We start from the raw sequence: 14,101 nt of genomic DNA, 5'->3' as shown, positions 1-14,101 counted from the left end.
GTTCAGATTATTACAAGTGTTCCTCTTCCCCCCCCCATAGCTCCCCTCCACCTGATTCCCCACCCCACCCCATACCCTTACCCCCCCCGCCACTGTCTTTATCCATAGGTGTAAGATTTTTGTCCAATCTCTTTCTGCACCCCTCAGACCCCTTTCCCCCTGAGAACTGTCGCCTCCCTTTCTATGTCCCTGATTCTATTATATTCACCAGTCCATTCTGTTCTTCAAATTTTTTTATTCACTTGATTTTTAGATTCACTTGTTGGTAGGTATGTATTTGATGTCTTTTTGTTGTTCGTAATTTTTACTTTTACCTTTTTTTTCTTCTTCCTCTTCTTAAAGAATACCTTCAGCATTTCATGTAATCCTGATTTGGTGGTGGTGAACTCCTTTAGCTTTTTCTTGTCTGTGAAGCTCTTCGTCTGACCTTCAATTCTGAATGATAGCTTTGCTGGGTAGAGTAATCTTGGTTGTAAGTTCTTGTTGTTCATCACTTTGAATATTTCTTGCCACTCCCGTCTGGCCTGCATAGTTTCTGTTGAGAAATCAGCTGACAGTCGTATGGGTACTCCCTTGTAGGTAACTGTTTTTCTCTTGCTGCTTTCAAGATTCTCTGTCTTTTGCCCTTGGCATTTTAATTATGATGTGTCTTGGTGTGGTCCTCTTTGGATTCCTCTTGTTTGGGGTTCTGTGCGCTTCCTGGACTTGCAAGTCTATTTCTTTCACCAGGTGGGGGAAGTTTTCTGTCATTATTTCTTCAAATAGGTTTTCAGTATCTTGCTCTTTCTCTTCTTCTGGCACCCCAAAAATTCGGATGTTGGTGTGCTTAAAGCAGTCCCAGAGGCTCCTTACGCTATCCTCACACTTTTGGATTCTTCTTACTTTCCGCCTCTCTGGTTGGGTGTTTTTTGCTTCCTCATGTTCCAGATCTTTGGTTTGACTCTTGGGGTACGGTGATCTACAGTTGAGTTTCTGTATATTCTTTATTTCAGACAGTGTATGCATAATTTCTGACTGGTCCTTTTCCATTTTTTTGGTATTCTCATTAAGGTCCTTGAAGGTCTCTTCAAGTTTCTCAGCGGTTTTTAGACGATTCTTGAGTAACCTTATAAATGTGGTTCTGAACACTGTGTCGTCCATTAGTTTACTTTCCTCCATCTCTTCTATTCGTGACCTGCTTCGGTGTCTCCACATTTTGGCTGCCTCCCAGTGTTGATGGAGTGGCTTTGTGTGGTCAGTGACCTATAGGGGCCGGTAGCTCAGCTTCCCCAATCGCCCTAGGTGGTCGCTCTTGGTACCCCCCTTTGTGGGCTTAGTGCAAAGTCTTGGTGTTGTTAAGCCTTGATTGCTGTTGGTACACTGGGAGGATTTGACCTCCAGGCCAATTGGCTGTGAGGATCAGCTGTGTCTACGCCGGGAGACAGCCTTATTCAACTAGACTTGCAAAATTGTAAAAGCCTCTGTGTTCAGCTTGGATGGGGCGGAGTTTCAGGGTGGAGCCTATAGCCTTGGCTTCCCGTCAGCCCCACCCTATGAGGTTCCTGGGTCTCAGTGTCCCTCAGTGTCCCTCTGTACTCCCTGCAAGCACCTCTGAGAGAAAGGCGCCCTGGAGTTTCGCCTGCTGCCAAACAGTCTAGTCTCTCCCCCAATGAATCTGGATTCCCAGATTCTCGCCCGGAACTGGGTTTCCATGCAGTCGGAGCTGGGGTTCAGCGCCGTCCGGAGCTTTTGTCTCCTTCCTGCTAAGGCAATTCAGCGGCACAGTCAACAGTCCATCCTCTGAGCGCATTCACATGCGCGCCTCCGGAGCTCTGCCTTTCGCCGCTCCCCTGAGTTTCCGCCTTACAGCCCAGATTCCCCCAGTATGAGCCTGGGTCCCCAGGGTCTCGCCCGGAACTGGGGTTCCGTGCAGTCGGAGCTGGGGTTCAGCGCTGTCCGGAGCTTTTGTCTCCTTCCCGCTAGTGCAATTCAGCGGCACAGTCAACAGTCCATCCTCTGAGCGCATTCACATGCGCGCCTCCGGAGCTCTGCCTTTCGCCGCTCCCCTGAGTTTCCGCCTTACAGTCCAGATTCCCCCAGTATGAGCCTGGGTCCCCAGGGTTTCACCCGGAACTGGGGTTCAGTGCAGTCGGAGCTGGGGTTCAGCGCAATCTGGAGCTTTTATCTCCTTCCCGCTAGAGAACGCCGGCCAGGCACTCAGCCGCCACGTCCTCTCCGGCTCCGTCCTTCCCGCACGCGCGCGCGCCCGTGTCTCCGTACCTCAGGCTTTTACGGCTCCTCTGATTTTCCTTGTGGTTTTCTCTTTCCTTCTAGTTGTGGGCGTTTCAGTCAGCCAGCTTTCCTGTGGTTCTGGATGATGTCCGTTTTGACTTTTAGTTGTATTTTTGAAATTGTTGTGCGAGGCTGCAGATTAGGTGTTTACCTATGTCGCCATCTTGGTTTCTCCTCTGCATTTGTCATCTTGTTCTTCTCCCAATTTAGAGTAGGTAAAATGAATCAGACTCAACAGAAATTGCCAAATTTGAAGCTAACATTTCTCTTCAAAGTGAACCCTTTAAAATCTATAAGATATCTAGAAACCCTTTGAAAGATCAGTTCTCCATAGCCAAAGAAAAACTGCTTACTAAATTAATTATCTAAGTAATTCTGGTACCACTTAGTTCCCACCACCCTCTCCATTCATTCTCTTTTGTTGCTGTTAATCCTCATCTGAGGATATATTTCTCTTGATTTTCTAGAGAGAGTGAAAGAAAGGGAAGGAGGGAAAGGGGAGAATGGGAGGGCGGGGAGGGGGAGAGAGGGAGAGAGAGAGAGAGGGAGGGAGAGAGGGAGGGAGGGAGGGAGGGAGGGAAGTAGAGAGGAGGGGGGTAGAGAGAGACATTGATGTGAGAAACATCCATTGGTTGCCTCCAGCATGCACCCCAACTGGGGATGGGGATCAAACCTGCAACCCAGGTATGTGCCCTTGACCAGCAATCAAACCCATGACCCTTCAGTGCATGGGCTGATGCTCTAACCACTTAAAAACACTGGCAGGGCTCCATTCATTCTTATTGCTCCTACAATGATAGTTCTAAATTATAAATGTAATCATCACTCTCATCTAAAAAAGTTTTCATTGACTCCCATGTCCCACAGATAAAGTCCAAATTCTTAAGCATGAAATACCAGGCTTTCCCGGCACACTTCCTGTATTCCCAAACCCCAGCAACCTGCCATACACCAAATGTTCTATGCTGTTCTATATATTCCGGCCTTGGCTGTTTCTTCTTCCCAAGATGCTAATTTTCATCACATCCTATCCTTCTATCTGGCAAACTTCTACTCTTCTACTCTACTTTTAAGAAGTAGCTTAAAGGCCTTCTTCCTTGACCCATCTGGATGGTCAGTCCCTGGCAGAATACAGAAGCTCAATAAATGCTATTTTTGATGATGCAGTTATCTGGGAGATTATGTTAATTTCCCAATTTAATAATGAAGATCAAGACCCTGATTTCTATGAAAGGCCTTGACACATGTCAGTGACATACCAGGGATAAATATTTTAAGGAATATATTAGTCAATACTAAAATGGATTTATTTCACTGTGCTAAAAATATTAACATAATTAGACTTTCCATGTCATCTTTAAAATATTAAATTATTTTAAGTCAGATTGAAAAATATTTTAAATCAGATTTTGAAAATACTATAGGCAAAACAACATCACCAAACAGAATTTATAAAACTTTGGTGCCTGGCTTCATGTACCTGACTTTCTATGGAACTCATACATTTTCTTATTATTTACAAAACTGGATATGCTACTTTAATAAGAAGTTGATCAGACTAAAATATTTAAAGAATTATACCATGGATTGATCCTCATTGTCTAACATGGAAATTACTTTCTTTAATGAATACCTACTATGCTGTATAGTATAACTGTACACATTCTCCACCCCGACGCCCCCCCCCCCCCCCGCCCACACACACACATACACACACACTCCAACCTTCTTCCTTCTTTTAAAACAAGAAAAGAAAACCAGAATGTATTCATCCAGACCTCCTCCCAAAGCCTTATCTTCCAGTAGAAGCTGACTCCATCTCCCAGGTCCCGGACCCTGCAATATTGGTTGGACAAACAATCAGTGCATGCATTTCCCTGCAGGTTGTTACTGGCCCACTGGTCCAGGTTGGAAAAGGGAGACCAACGCTGGCTCGATCAACCTGAAGGGAAGGATGCAGCATACTGCACGAGAGAACAGAGCATATAGAAGGAAGCACACAACTCTGCCCCTGCAGCCACCTCTGACCACAAGGAAAATCAGCCTTAGACAGGAGCTGATGCTGTGAATGGCCAGAAATGGAAAGATCACAAGTCCTCCATAACATCACTGGGATAATGATCATCCATGCTTTTGCATTTCTGAATTTCTCATTATGTGAAATATTACCTTAAATAATGTATTGTTTAAGCAGGAAGAGTTTGCTTTTGAGTATCAGATAACACTTGGAGCTGAAGGCTTCTCAATTGATAAGATAATTTGATTCTTGAAAGTGGGATGCTGCTAATTAAAGACTCTTAAAGGTTTCATTTTACAAACAGGAAACTAAAGCTCAAAGAGGTTAAATATACACAATAAGGTCAAGCAACTAAATTATAGTATAACTAGTAGCCCGTTTGCACGAAGATTCGTGCAATAGACCTTCATTCACCTGGCTGCCTGCACCAGTTTTCTGCCGGCACCGGGGACCCAGGCCTTGGCTGTGGCCATCGCCTTCTGCCTTCTTTCAGGGTTGGGGCTTGGCCCGGGCGGTGGCCTTGGGCTTGGCCGCACCCAGCATCCCTGCTAAGGATCGCAGGAGCCGACCCCCAGTAGTTTCCTGCGATCCACGCAGGCTCCCCGCTGGTGCCCAAGGCCGAGAAAGCCTCCGCCCGAGGCTTTCCCAGCCTTGGGCTTGGCCGCACCCCAACGTCCCTGCAACGGTTTCCTGGTGGGCGTGGTTGGTGGGCGTGGCGTGGTTGGTGGGCGTGGCTTGGGTGTAGCGAAGGTGCGGTCAATTTGCATATTTGTCTATTATAAGGTAAGATTATTCAATGGATTATTATACAGCAGTGAAAATAAATAAACTATAGCCATGTTCTACAGTAAGGATATATCGCAGGAACATAATGTTGAGTGAAAAAAGAATGAAGAATACATTCTACATGTTCCATTTATTTTAAGTCCAAAACAATGTACTGTGTGGGGATACAAATTTATAAAGAAGACCAGGGACTGATCATCGGCTAAGGCTGCAGTGCGAGTAACAGGAAGAAGTAGGGGGGACGGGGGAGGAATACACAGTACACAGGAGACTCCAAAGGCAATGGCTGCTTCTTAAAATACATGCTGGCCACATAACAGTTATAATCACGGTATTTAATAATTTTTATGTTTCTTATAAGTTATTCTTTGGTATATACTTAACATTTAATAAAAGATCACAGAAAACATGCACTAGTCCTATCCCTTTTCATTTGTCACTCCACATGCACAACAGTGAACGTAATATTTTCTTCTTAGTGAGAAAAATTACATGACAAAATATTTTGTAAAGAATTAGTTTTAAAACTATGAAAATGATAAAAAATGTTTTCAAACTTCTTAAATTATCTTAAGCTTACACATAACTGTATTTGCCATATCTCATTAAACTATAGCTAATCCAAATGTTGTCAAAAACATACAGAAAATCCCAAAGGCACTTTGAAACAAACATCTCATTCTTCATAAGGTACTATTTTCTGATGCCTGGCCTAGCATCTTTAGTTACACACTGCAACCACGTAAATGTCTGTCTGTATACTTCCTTTCACTGAGCAACAGTCATTTTTCCTGAACCAAGGGGTCAACATGTGCAAAGGCAAAAAAGCCAGACAAGGCCTGGCCTGAAATTCAGGCTGAGATGGAATATGGGAGAAGATGGTGAAGAGGCGAGTAAAATTCAACTGCAGAATACCTTCCAGCTATGGAATGAGATCTCCTTTCTCACTGCAGAAAACTGGTGATGTGACAGCACATACATAACACGTACTCCCCTGAGTAATACTTCACATGATCTCAAAGATCATCAGTGAAGGGTTAGGGTTAGGCCTCCATAAGTATGGGAGAGATGTCAGTGATGGGGGGGAGGTGTGATCTTTGAAACCTTTTGCCCTACCCAACACTACAACCTCGCTGATCACTGCATCAGATTTTAAGATTGATTGGCATTTACAATACTGTAGAAGATAGAGGGACAAGACTGGATACAGGAAGATTTCTTAGGCAGTTATTGAACTAGTCCAGGAAGTGGCTTGCAGTTGAAAAGGAGAGGGAACTTTAAGGGGGGAAAAAAACCTTAAGAAATAAAAAATTGTTAGGTTTGGTTATGTGAGATGAGCAAGAAGAAAAAGTCCTCCTCACTATTAGATAACATAGGCATAGGTAGCATGAGACAAAGTGAGGGGGAGGAAATGAGGAAGAGCTTGGAAGATTTGGGTGCTACTTTTCTCCAAACTAAATCCTTGGCCCTACAGTGTCTGCTGGTGTCATTAAGTGAAAACTGCTTGACAGCATGTTCTGAGAGGCAATACGGCATAATGGAAGATATGGAAACTTTGCAATGAGGCAAAACTGAGTTCAAATTCCAGTTCTGTAACTTACTATGTGATCTCGGGGGCAGGTAAGAAGACGGCAACCAAGGGGAGATTTCTATGTCTGCTCTCACTGTACCTCCTCCTTCCTTATTCAGATCCCCTAACCTTGACATCAAGGCTTATTACCTCACACACTCAGATGACCAGACTTTTTGGAAATGTGATGTAGAATCCTAAAATTATAAAATGTTAGGAGCAGAAAGATGAAGAAACTGACTTTAAGGAGTTCTGTGGTTGGCCCCATATCGGTCTTCTAGTTCATTCAGTGGCAAAACAAATAGGTTTTTGAATTCCCAGCCCAGATTTTCCCCCCTGTATGCCATAATTTAAACCCAAAAAAACAATATAATTAAATAATTAATGGGGACTTACACTTTATCATTTGTCATCAAAAGCAAATTTCCATGAAGTCCTATAAGTTCTGTTTTCCAAGTATGCAATTAATTCGGCATTCAGTATGAAATAATACTGAATTATATCATTCTTTTTGTCAGAAAGATTTATATTAAATCTGATGGGTGGGAATAAGAGCAGTCCCTGATCACTCACACAGGCATAAGTGACTAAGTTAGAATGTCATATTAGAGTCCTGAGCAATAACATAACCTTTCTATTCTCTCTTTGTGGCCATAGAAAGAAACTTCATTTCTTTGACCTCTTTCTTAGAAAGTTTCTTTTTTTATTTTTAATCCTCACCAGAAGATTTTTTTTTCATTGCTTTTCAGAGAGACTGGAAGGGAGAGAGTAAAGGAGGGAAGAGGAGGAAGATAGAAACATTGATGTGAGAGACACATAGATCAGTTGCTTCCTGCACACACCCTGGGGGGTGGGGGGGACGGGCAGCGAACCCGCAATCCAGGTATGTTCCCTTGACCGGGAATCAAACCTATCACCCTTTGGTACTCGGGCCAATGCTTCAACCACTGAGCCAGGGCAGAAAGTTTCTATTTTTAAGGCTTTTCCGGAGAATGAATAAATGATGAATGGATAATTATTCCAAGCCTTTGGAGAGGCAGCAATGCAGACTAGATTAACAGGTTTCAAATAGCAGCTACATGAATTATTAAATGTATGACCCTGGCCAAGTTACTCAGCCTCTAGTTCCTCTGTTTCCTTATATGTCAAGTGGGGAAGGTAACAATCCATAAATCCTGGAGTTGTGAAGATGAAACGAGGTTAGAGGCCTGGCATGAGGTAAACCCAAGGAAAAGCATGCTATTATATTTCTGTTCTGTATTGCAGGGTTAATGGAAATACTTGTTTCTGGGCACGGTACTATAAGCTAAGAACAGACAAAATGCTGAAAAAGTTCAGCTGATAGGAAAGAGCCAAGAGCTCCCAAGAAAAACTGCTTCAACCAAAAGCCAACCTAAGAGAAATGACAGTGGCTTTAATTTTATGAGTGACAAAGATCTTTTCTCTTAGTTCCTTTTCTCATTCAAGAAATAGATGGAACTGACACAGCAGGACAGATGGGAGAGAACCCACAATGAAATGCAAGAAAGCAGCTACAATAAAAATGCTTTAAAAGTTCTTCAATTCTTAATTAGTGAGTGCTACCATTCATGAGGAATTTTTTAAGGGCCTCAAAGCTATTAAAATGGTAATTAGGTCCCAAGAAAACAAGAACCAATTCAATTACGTGCTGGATGCTTTTAAAATTTAAAGCCCTCCATTAAGAGGGTTTTAAATGAAGCACAGTTATAATTACAGGTCCTCGACCAACCTTAAAGCCAAAGTGTAGGTTCCCGGCTGGCGCTGGCTCTCCCGAATGAGGTAGCTCCCCTCAGCCACACTCAGGAGCTGGTCGGCGGCTTCCCGGGAGATCCTGCCATGGAACCTGAGAAACAAAGTCAATTCAGAAACTGCATGTCTTCCACTTTCTCAATGCAACAAGACAAAACAAAATCCCCACCTTTCCCTGTTGTTTTCGAGATCAAGTGCTGCCATATACTCAAAGGGGATTATAAACTCAACAGAGTTTAACTATGCTTGTGTTTCCCTGGGCCTGGCCCCTGGCCAGCTTCTCTGTGGTGATAAAACAGCACCAAAGCCGCTACCCAATCCATTTAACAATTACAAAACCAAAATCCACATCCATCCAAAGGAAGACCAACCACCTCTCTTGAGCAAACATGCCCTTCTTATGCAGCTGGTCTGACCACATGGACATGATGAAAAATATACAGAAATGTGTCCCATTTCCTTTCTTCATACTAATAACATTTCTCAAAATTTTGGCTCAGAGTCTATGTTGGCAATTTTCCAGGACCCTGTGTTGCCCTTAATTGGCATGATTGTCCAATAATGTGCATAATCTGCATCACTGGTTCTCAAGCCAAAAGCAATGAACTGTAATACTTGCTTTCATTCCCTGCTAAAACCTATTTTTGATTAACAGAGAAAAAAGGGGGAAGAAGAATAAACACACTCTTTACACAAACACAGTAGATTCATCTATAACACTCAGAACTAAAACACTGAAAAAGAAAACTATGCCAATGGTGACTAATGATTAATATTAAAAATATAAAATCACCTTACACTTGTATGGGATTTACAAATTACAAAGAACATACATTATGTCCTTTTAGTAACTCAAAATAATAGAACTGAGTTATTGCTGTACTGAAACTTTGCAGCTTTTACTGGTAAAACAACAGTTTCTTGAATTTGGAATAATTTGGAATAATATATTTTAAAGGCTCTGAAATGGCACCTTAATAATTTAGAAATCTTATTAGGTGCAAGCGGCAACTTTTTAGAGATTTTTCTCATGGAAATGATAAGTCTCAATTTAAGTCTTAAAACAGTCCATGATAGGTATGTTCAAATCATGACAAAACAGCTAGTTTTAGCAATGGCTTGGAACTTCTGATCTTCACAAATTCCTCAATCTTTCAGAACCAGGTCCACCCTGACTCTGCTGGAGCAAGAAGATGGTAACCTATCCCTACCTTTAGATTAGCATATGGATATGTTTATTTTAAGTTTATCTGTCATCAATTAATAATTCAGTAAAATTTAATATCTATTTGTTTAAAAAACTCAATTTAAAGAAGAATACCATTCGCCTGGCCAGTATGCCTCAGTGGTTGAGCGTCAACCCAGGAACCAGGTTCAATTCCCTGTCAGGGCACATGCCAGGGTTGCAGGCCCAATCCCTAGTAAGGGACGTGCAGGAGGCAGTGATCAATGATTCTCTCTCATCATTGATATTTCTATCTCTCCCTCTCGCTTCCTCTCTCTGAAATCAATAAAAAAATATATTTAAAAAATAATAATAATAAAGAAGAATGACATCAAGAAAACAAATTTTGTAACAAAACTTGACAATGGTATTTTAAAAATCTTAAAACTGCCCTGGCCAGTGTGGGGCAGTGGTTAGAGCATTAGCCTCCACACCAGAGGGTTTCAGGTTTGATTCCAGGTCAATGGCATGTACCTGGGTTGCGGGTTCCCTCCCTGGCCCCAGTGGGGGCACCTGTGGGAGGCAACCAGTTGATGTGGCTCTCCCACATCTCTCTCACATAGATGTTTCTCTCTCTCTCTCTCTCTCTCTCCCTTCCCCCCCCCCCTCCCTTCCACTCTCTGAAAAAAACAATGGAAAAAATATCCTCAGTTTAGGATTAACAACCCCTTAAAACTATTCATAACACTTGACCCAAAATTTCCACCCCATAAAAAGCTGTATGCACTAAGATGCTTCCTGTGGTGTTACCATTAATAATACAGTCATGTACCACTAAACGACAGAGATACATTCTGAAAAACACATTTTAGGTGATTTCATCATAGAGTGCCTGACACAAACCTAGACGGTATAGCCTACTACACATATAGGTTGTACATGGTGTACCACTGTTGTATATGTGATCCATCACTGACAGAAACATCATTATGCAACATATGATTGCATAACTTATATGCAACCTAAATGCCAAAAGCAGAGAAATAACTAAATTATGGTACAACCATAAAGAACACCAGTGGCTCCCCAAACTCATAAGTGCCTATGTTCTATTCACAAGAGTCTTGAAAACTTAAACAGAATTTTAAACAATTTCCAAATACTTGCCATATACATTATTTGATATGATATTAAGTCTTGAAAAACAAATGATTTATTTGGGGAATGATGAGATAATAGGTGATTTTTATTCTTTTCCCCAAAGGGCTATCTATATTTCCTTTTTTTAATATTTAGAAAAATTAAGGATTTTAAATTTATGACATTTTTCATAAAATAGAAAAATGTTCATTATTAATATCAAATGAAAAAAATCAGGCTACAAAAATTATAAGCATGTCTCCATTTTGTAAAATCAATTAGAAAAATATATTTTTAGAAGGTAATACTTCAAAATGCTAATAATTATTTCTAGATGGCATATATTTACTTATAGAAATTTTAGAAGAAAATTAAAAAATAAAGAAAAGTATAAATACAGACTAAACAACCCATATCCCAACACACACGTGTGTATATATAACACAAATATAAATGTTTCCCTCATATACATCTAGAACTATTTATTTACTTACATGGCTTTATTTTAACATTCTTGCATACATTTCCCCATGTTACTTTCTTCTCTATACTTGTCTTTATTTTCTATGTTTTCACCAATTAGAATAACTACATTTATAATCAGAAAAATAATTTCAGTCATCCAAACTTGAATACCTCCTTCATTTTTACTAAAAGCACCCATTTAACTGTCTCTCTTACATATCCCAATCTATAAAATGTTTTCTGATAATCCATACTTACTCTCTTCCATAATACTTTGGTCTGTTTTCTACCTATTGGAAAAATAAAAAAGAAAGATATTTGTGCTAATGCAAATGTCCAAAACATTACTCAACATTTTGTGTATGTGACAAATTAAAGCAAATATTAAGAAAAAGAAAAATCAGAGTCTGGAGTTCCAGTTCTACCAGCAGACTAACTGCCTCTCACGACCTGTCCCTTATCTATAAAACATTTCGTATGTAAAAAGAGTTGGACTAAATTATCTTTTCATTTCTAGGACTTTATAAATCTGAAAAAATATTTACATCACTTTATCCAAAAAGTAAAATAAAACACCTAAGACCTTAATGCCACAATTTGTCAGAAGAGATTGTGACTTTCCTTCCTGGTTACTCCACATTCCCCCTTCTGTTAACATCTCCACATAATCTTGCCTGCCCCTTTGTTCTCCCACTGGGGCCATAACCTCCCCAGTTAATCTCCCCTAGCTTTTCATGGCAGTGTGTGTGGGCTATGAGATAAAGAAAGGCCCAGCAGAAAAGTTTCTAAGGAATTTGTAGTGGGGTAGACTAAAAGAGAGTATTTGCCTGGTTCAATTAAATATTTTCTGAGTGAGGCATTGTCCTATCTGGAAGGGTAGGTTCATTTATGTTCAGTTCTGATCATTTTATCATTTTTATTTAAATCTGTTGTTTGAATATGTGAAACATTTGCATAATTCAAAAGTCACAACTATATAAAAACATGTCCTCAGAGAAGTCTCACTCCCATCTGTACACCCTCAACACTGCTCCTCACCCACTCCTTATGGATAAACATTTTACCAATCTCTGGCTAATCCTTTCTGTGTTTCTCTTTTACAAAAATAACCTTTATTTTTTTCTTACTTTCTTTTCTTTTTTTTTTTATTGATTTCAGAGAGGAAGAGAGAGGGAGAAATAAAAACATCAGTGATGAGAGAGAATCATTGATTGGCTGCCTCCTGTACACCCCACTGGAGATCAAGCCTGCAACCCAGGCATATACTCTGACTGGGAATTGAACCATGACCTCCTGGTTCATAGGTTGATGCTCAACCATTGAACCGCACAGGCAGAGTTATTTTCTTTATTACTAAAAAGGGACCATACTTACTATACTGTATATACATTTTATATCATTCCATATCATCTCATAGAAATCTTCCTTATAGACATTTAGATTTTTTTTTCTAATACTCTACTATAAACAGTCCTACACTAAAAACTTTAGCATATGTTATTCCATATTTGTATAGATAATTCATCAGGGTAAATCCCTATAACTTGGACTAGTGGGTCAAAGGTTAGTGAAGTGTATTTTGTTAGACATTACAAAATTCTCATAGAATTGTAGCATGGCACATTCCCATAAGCAGTATATAAGTGTCTATGTCCTCACAGGCTTACTAACCAAGTATACTCTAAGCTTTTGAACTTCTGCTACTCTGAAAGGCAACAATGATTTATGTATTTTAATTTGCATTTCTATTATTAATGAAATTGAACATCTTTTCCTATATATTGTCATATGTCCTTTTTGTGAACTATGCCTTTGCTTATTTTTTACATCATGACTTACATCTTTTTAATGGAAAAATTAATAATAATTCCATAATGCCTTCAAACTTTGTTTTAAAAGCAAAAAATAAAACAAAAAATGGAAGAATGTATGTACAAAATGAAGATTAGCATCACTTAAAACTATGCTGTCATATTCTATAATGTGTTCCCAGACCGTCCCTTAAACAGTTATTTCAAGTAAGAAAAATGACAGTTATTTCAAGTAAGAAAAATGTTAAGAAAAATGCATTCAAGTTGCAATGTTATGGTGCCAACTACTGTAAATGGTTAATTCCACAAATAACCAAGCCAATGAAGAAGGTCCAAGTTTGGGAAACAAATAAATGAAAAACATTTCATTGTAACAGTGTCATTACACCCACCTCATTAGTACAGGTCATTCTTCTAGGATGGGGGGCTTCCTGTTGCAGCTGATACACTACAAGAAAGAAAGTAAAAGATGTCATTTCTCTTACGTAGAACTTCTGACTATATTAGGGATCACAAACTGTCTGCTTTTTTATGTTCACAAGTAAACTGTGGTACAGTCCTTCTTTTTATGAACAATGCAAAGAAAGTAAACCTAACTAAATTTAGTGAAAGCTCAGGAACAAACACAAATAGAAAACACAAAGTTGTCTTTCTGCCTTGTAAAAAATCAGCACTGGATATCTGGTTCTGTTCTCCATAATCTGAGTCACTTATTCCCCTCCCCCCCCCCTTTTTTTTGTGTGGCTGCATTACTTAAAGCTTTTCTCTGATACAAGCCAATAATGGTTATGTATTTTTAAGTACATTATTAAATGTCACACTTGAAACTAAAATTAGAATTTAAAGGCTAGATATGCCGTTTTTCTCCCCTATTTATATGCAAACCTCTATCTTCAAAGATAATCTTTCATATCTTTAAAAATTTTTTTATTTATTTATTTTTTTATAATCTCCCTTTAAACAAAACTTCTGAGCCAACATTACTGCCACTTATTCAATTTGGGCAAATGAAGCAAATAAATAAATAAATAAATTGGGCACTGAAATAACTTGCCAAAGAAAGGATAATTTTTAGAGTATTTAAAAATGGATCAGTGAAAGTTATA

General features: G+C 39.7%; 1 protein-coding gene across 2 annotated transcripts in view; it reads right to left on the bottom strand.

The window, feature by feature from the left end:
• CHN1 (chimerin 1) overlaps positions 1-14,101 on the bottom strand; it is a 162,978-nt gene that overhangs the window by 106,139 nt on the left and 42,738 nt on the right. Inside the window, exons 4-6 of one of the 2 annotated variants that reach the window (XM_079782394.1) lie at positions 13,388-13,443; positions 11,443-11,474; positions 8,395-8,508 (exon numbers count right to left, since the gene is read on the bottom strand). In XM_079782394.1, the coding sequence (XP_079638520.1) occupies positions 8,395-8,508; positions 11,443-11,474; positions 13,388-13,443 (202 nt within the window). Of the gene's footprint in view, positions 1-8,394; positions 8,509-11,442; positions 11,475-13,387; positions 13,444-14,101 lie in introns of those variants that run through there. The other variant, XM_079782398.1, reaches the window with a different exon arrangement.

The sequence above is a fragment of the Cnephaeus nilssonii genome (assembly GCF_951640355.1).
Source record: "Cnephaeus nilssonii genome assembly, chromosome: 10".
Lineage (NCBI taxonomy): Eukaryota > Metazoa > Chordata > Mammalia > Chiroptera > Vespertilionidae > Cnephaeus > Cnephaeus nilssonii.
The sequence above is the reverse complement of the archived record's forward strand: the minus strand, read 5'-3'. Positions and strand labels throughout refer to the sequence as shown.